The 6,570-nt window shown below is 40.2% G+C and overlaps 1 protein-coding gene across 1 annotated transcript; it reads right to left on the bottom strand.

Annotated features, from left to right (window-relative positions):
• Positions 1 to 5,619, bottom strand: LOC140921202 (potassium voltage-gated channel protein Shaw-like). The gene is made up of 2 exons (XM_073371179.1): positions 5,029 to 5,619; positions 1 to 2,465 (listed from the first exon to the last, which is right to left on the bottom strand). The coding sequence occupies exons 1-2, from the start codon at positions 5,581 to 5,583 to the stop codon at positions 681 to 683; spliced, it is 2,340 nt and encodes a 779-aa protein (XP_073227280.1). The 5' UTR covers positions 5,584 to 5,619; the 3' UTR covers positions 1 to 680.
• Between the last annotated feature and the right edge of the window lie 951 nt (positions 5,620 to 6,570).

Consider the following 6,570-nt stretch of genomic DNA (forward strand, 5'->3'; position numbering starts at 1 on the left):
ATCAAATAAAATCTAGTTACTTAAGCTCTCATGGCGAAGTGATCTTCAAATGCTTTAAAACATAATTACCAAGAAATGGATTTTCTCTCTGTTTTAATTCAATATACAAAACGTTTTGCAAAGTCAGTTACAAGAACTAGAAATTATGCTGTGGAATTTCACGCGTCAAAAGGAACCAAAAAAAAAACCGTACAAGTAACTGATTATTGAATCGCCCATTTTTTCTTAAAAATTGACGTCTACCTCCATTTCCTTGCCTTTTTATATTGCTTTCCATGTCTCAGTTATGTTTGTGGAGAGTCCCTTCAAGAAACTTGTATTACTTAAAATCGCGGCCGTGCCGTGAAAAATTTGATTCAACCAATCAGAAGCACTACCCAGATCTGGGTAGTGACGCGTCATCAGTATGGATTTCTGTGCTCGTTTATTAGACGTCATTTGGCGGGGAAACTAGCGGCAGCGTCGCCAAATATCGGCTGTTTTCTCAGGATACTATTTGAAGTGAAAGGGCCAAACTTAAACCTGGGAGAATTCCTGCGATACTGTTTCTTTAATGACCAAGTCTACGCATTAGTACTGGTTTGGTGTTGACTAGAAAAAAAATTATATCATGCAATAATACGTCCAGACAACAAATCGAGTCTACGCAACACTGTTTTTTTCGTTTGGAACACTTGACGTTATATTGGCGTTTCTTTGTCCGAAATTTTATCTTGAGCTTTCCCCTTAGGCATGTATAATAAGGGTATTCCTTTTGTAGAGCCTTTTGTTTTTTCGTTAATTTCACGTCTGCTGTTATTATCCTCACTCGCTAATTCACTGACAAGTGTTTCTTGTTCATCTTGTTCTTCCTGATTTTCTGTGTCACTGTCCTCGTCAGGTAACGGCCTGTCAAAGCAAGGCACAACATCGAGTTGAACTGGCGATTGGGAAGTTCCGTTGCAGGAAAATTGTCGACTCCAGGAAGGTATGCTTTCCATACTAACTTGTACTCCTTCGTCAGTACCAGGAATGAATATAGTGTAGGTTGAAGTATTACTTCCATGCAGTGAAATACCTCGTTTCTCTGAGCAACAACACACTTCTCCAGAAGAACTGTTCGAGCTCTCATCTTTTGGCAAAGAGCATCGCTTACAAAAATCCGAGCCCTGTGATTGCGTTTTTCTGGGCGGCGGCCCGGAGATCGTCCTGTGCGTATTAGAAGGCACACTAAATGAACGTACGCGGGGAGTTTTGCTGCTTTCCGCTATCCATAGCGGCAGTCTGTCTGCCTGGGTTCCATGCGTTACCCCAGGCACGTTCAAACTGTTTCGTGAGTTCTTTTTAATTCCTAAACCCGGTTTAAAATCTGATCCCTGATTCTCCTCCACATTTTCGTTTTCTTCCGATTCGTCCTTTTCTGGAAGATCTCCAAGTTTAGGGAGAATCCTTTCGTTACGGCTATATTTACGCTCCCTGTTGGACCAGGAACTCGTGGGCGAGGTTTTTGGATCACTCGTTTGACCGTTGCTTGTGGGAAGACTCCCTGTTCTCGATTTCGCTTCGTACGAATTCTGCCTTGGAAAACTGTTCAGCCGATATGAACGGCCGTTAGACATTCCAGGCATTATGTTTTCGTCGTCTCCTGCCTCAAGCGCCACGTGACTACGCATTCGTAATCCTCGGCGCCTTGGACCAGAGGACGCTCTGCCACTGGAAAAATCGGAAGTAATTGAACTTAGCAACACCCTGTTTCTCTTCTTTGGAAGTTTAAGTCTTGCTTGCGCATGTGCGTAGTAGAGATTGAAGTTACTTCCAATTATGGAAATCGGGAGAGCTACGACAAGAAGACCGCATATCGCGCATGCACCTCCAATGATCTTTCCTATCCACGTTTTGGGAACTATGTCACCGTAACCAACAGTAGTCATGGTAATAAGCGACCACCAAAAGGATTCTGGGATTGAACGAAATTCCGTGCCATCGCCATCAAAAGTTCGCTCGGTGTAGTAAATAATTGACGAGAACAAAACAACCGGGATCAAGAGAATCAACAGCAGTAGTCCTAACTCGTACGAGCTCGCTTTTAGTGTGTGTAATATAATTTGAAGACCATACAGCAAGCGAAAGAAGCGGAAGAGCCGAAGAAGGCGAATCACAAGAAGTGCGTCCGCCAAAGGACCACCATCGGGATCAATGAGCCGAAGATAGAACGGAATGACCGACAGGATATCGATCCAGTTTGTTACTTTTCGGATAAAGATACGTCTTCTGGGACAAAAGGTAATGCGCATGAGCAATTCACATGTGAACCAAATACCGCAGGAGTAATCGATGACCGTGAAGATAGTGTCAATCGTCGGGTTTTTTTCCGGCGCCGCCGACCCTTTGTTAACTCTGGATTTCTTGGAGAACTGGGGAAGAGTCAACGCGCACGATGTGCCCACAGATAACATGATCAGTGCCACAGAGATGATGGAAAATATCTGTAAAAATAGACACGGATAACATGATCAGCGCCACAGAGATGATGGAAAGTATCTGTAAAAATAGACACGGATAACATGATCAGCGCCACAGAGATTATGGAAAATATCTGTGAAAATAGACACGGATAACATGATCAGCGCCACAGAGATTATTGAAAATATCTGTAAAAAATAAACGCGGAAACGAATTTTGGACACGAATGAGGGTAATAAAAGCAAATTCGCGATTTAACAATAAGTTTTGTTGTAATATTAACTTTGAAGATATTATCGAGCGCCTTAATGTAACATGTTCAGTTAAAAAAAGATGACGTCCAACTCAAGGTGTGTTTCCTCTGATAGTTATACTCGGAGAAAAGAGCGCAGAATTGGAGATGTTTTCAGTCCTTTAACATCCTGAATCCCGACGCTCAAATGATAATCGCGAATCGCGACCTTTTACGTTGGCGGTGAATTCAGAGTTAATGGTCGCTCCACAGCATAAGGGAGATAAAATGCCATTTAATTTTAATGTTTAGACCCAGGTTAAATGACAGAAAAAAAAAAGAAAAAAGAAATTAAAATGAATTAGCTGTGGTCTATATCGTTTAAGCTGACTTATCTTCCATTTCAGTGCCTTAACAATTTGAATAGTCAAGTTTCATCAAGATTTGACATGTCTTTCATCAAAGCATTTCAATCAACTTCGTTCAGAGATATATTTTTTCATAGAGGGAAGTGTTGATACGTTGATCATCTTCTTGAACAGTCAAACTGGATTTGAAAGCTTCCTGTTATCATTGAAAATGAAAACCTTTTTGTTGTAATACACACCGCCTGCGGTTTTGGGTTTCTCATTAGAATCTTGTTTATGAATTTTATTTGTAATTACTTGAAAGCCTATCTTTTCACCAAACAAACTAATCCTTAAATGCTACCTTCGTTTTCGGGTGATTTACATACCAATAAAACCAAAAGTCGTCCGTAGCTTATCGGTGCTAAACAGGTACATCCCGAAACCTCGATAAATGTATTAATTTTTTCGTCTATAGGTATATTGATCGTTCCGTGTCACTTTAGCATCGTAATACTTTCAAATGGCGCTGTTTTGCTTTTTCTCGAAGAAAAACAAGAGTTTCACAGACGATCTAATTTAGATGATATGCGCCAATGTTCATTTAATTCAGCAGTCAGACCTTTATTAAAAAGAGACGTTTATGTATTAATTACTTGCCTGTGGATGTGTTGAATAAAGAACCAACATTAGCCTTAGAACGTAAAGATTGTTATTCCTAATGGGCCAAGGTGAATCGTCGTCTTGTCCTAATGGCTTTACATCATAGTTAATCGGCTTAAAATTTCTTCGGGTTACTCCAACAAGGCGTAAGCCGAAACTTCGTGTTTTAATTTAGTGACATCGGTTTGTTTTAGTTTATCTGTGATTCCGAATTTGACGCAAAAAGCCTTTTGTTTAATTTTTTGACGACTGTTGAAATCGGCTCCTTTTTTTCATAGGCATTACCTATGGCACCGAAACTTTTAAATTCCCGAGCCTGAGTATGATTTTAATGACCTTGTTTTCGAATCTTTTCTCCAGATAAATTACAGCCATCTATGTCATACGCCGACAAAGTTGTCAAAGTTTCGTAGTTTTGCAGATTACGTCTGTGAAAAATGTCAGAGACATGCAATCATTATAAAGAGTCACACACCTTTTTTATTTATCATTCTTTAACAACCGCGCGTGTTAAAGAGAACCTTGGAAAAGATACATGTGTTTCCATGTTCAAAAAGCAATTTTCTATTCATACTGGGCTGTGATCGAGGATATCTGTCCAAAAACACAGTAGGAACGGACCAGAACTTGTTTGAATAAACGATTATGTCTTGTTCTTTTGATACACTGCATTGATTGGCGACATGCAGTTTTTGCCCGTAGAACAAGCTTGTTTCTCCTGTGGCCGAAACACGAATATCCCTTCTGCGAAAAAAGCGCTTCATAACAGGTGGAACACGGCAAGCTCTCTAGTGCTTGGAAAAGCAATTATTTGCTTCCTTTAAAAAAAATATTCTATTAGCAGTGCAGCTAATTTACATCTGAAGTGTGTAGTTTTAGCGAGTTTGTTTATTGGTGGTGTTGTTCCAGTGGACAAAATCGATGAGTTACGTTTTAGCAATTTTATCCAAATTCTCCTGCATTTAACATAACCAGAAACAATATGAAGAGGTTATGCAGTTTTTTTTACGGCAGACAATAGAGACAATTTCTTTAATTATTATACTGTGAAACAGCTGTTGCAGTATTGATTGTTACCAATTTTTAGCAACCACACTCAAAACGCGATCTTGTATCATGAGCTTCACGAACCTTTACAAAACTCGAGAAACGATTTCGCGGACTTGCTTACGTCAAGTCAAGTTGTTACTCTACTTCGATTCCTTATAACGGATCCGAGTGTAGAAAATTAGTTTCAATATAGCTTACTCCTAAATAAACAATATCCCAAAAAGGTCTTTCGAAACAATAGCAGAAATTATGTGAGCTGTGAAAAACGAGTAAGCGCAAAATTTCTGGTCTCACCTTGGCTGCTTTGGAAGAGTGGGGCTCCTCAAGGATAGGCCATATTTTAGGTTGATATTGTGTCCACCAAGTGAACCTTCCGCAGTCTCTTGCCGGTGTGGGATCTAACCTGTCGTTCTCCAAGTCTGTGTCCTGATCTTGGTCGCTTTCGTGCACATTAAAACTCTTTAAATTCTGTTCGGCGTCACGATGCTGGGTGTACGAGGTCCAGCAGCAATGTTCCATCTCTTTCTCGTCGATTCCCCAGTACGCAAGCTCTTCTTCAAACAGAGGTCCGCAAACATCGTGCGGGCAGTGCAGCTTGCCAGTCCGATAGTAATTTAAAACCTGCTCGAATATTCCAGGATGACGATCGAAAAATAGCTCGATTTTTTCAGAGTCGTAGTCGATGGCTTTTGTGACGTTCTCGACGACCCAATAGAGCCTCGTATCAGGGTAATTTCGCACCGTACTTAGATACGTCTCATGTTTTCGGCCTCCAACGTTCAGAATAATTCTTCGCTGGGTCGTATCAACCACGCGCGGGATTATCTCGAGTCGTTGTCTGTTTTTCATCAAGGCGCGAAAGACTTCTTACCTAGATCACACAAGTTAGACAAGGAAATTTTAAACATTCTTTTTTTTTTCTTTAGCATCGTAATATTTTAAACTGATCATTGCGCGGCGCAAAATAAAATTTAGAAAGGGTGATTCATCGTATTTGTTCCATAACGTCAAATGCAAAAACTGCATTAAACCGATCCGATATTTATACAGAGTCAAGCCAACCAGATGGTGATATTTACCAGCGCGAAATACTCTCTTTTTGATTGGTTACGGTGGCAGTTCACATAAAGGTTGTAGAAATGGTTTCACTCGCATTCATTAAAACTGCCTGTTGGAGGCTTCTCCTTTATTACAAGAAGAAAGACAAGATTAACACATTTACTCATCAGAGTCATAGCATTTTCGAATTTGAATTAGAGTTCGAATTTGACCGTTCTTGGAGTAGGAAGTTCACTTAAATGTGAGTCAACATCAAGAAGGCCGTGAACTAGCAAGCGTGACCATTTATTATGAATAAATATAGAAAAATTAATTAGTCGCCTGAAAGTGATTGGCAAGCTAAAGGTTTGTTATCAATTTTCTTGTCCAATCGAATCAGCAGCAACCTTCATTGAACTGGAAGCCGCCCGAGAAAACATTAAAAAATTTTAATCAACGCAATTGATAACAATAACCTATTTCTGTTAAAAAAGAGAACGCGCACACTCCCGCACACCTAAAGATTGTTCCTCTAACACTACGATAATATTTTACTTGGCGTTAAAGGGGGTTATCTCACGGGGATATTGCTGGATATTGTAGGTCAATTCTGTGCTTAAGTGTTGTATTATAGCCTGCGAAAGGCAGACGTTTCTCCTCGTTCATCGCCGCTGAGGGACGTCTCGCGAGGAGGAACGTCTGCGACTCAGCGACAGAAATTCCATACTGATGACGTAAATCATTGTTTACTTAATAGATCCGGTAGTCATGGGGTTCCAAATGCAAATTTATTCAATT

The sequence above is a fragment of the Porites lutea genome, chromosome 12 (genome assembly GCF_958299795.1).
Source record: "Porites lutea chromosome 12, jaPorLute2.1, whole genome shotgun sequence".
In the NCBI taxonomy this organism is placed as follows: domain Eukaryota; kingdom Metazoa; phylum Cnidaria; class Anthozoa; order Scleractinia; family Poritidae; genus Porites; species Porites lutea.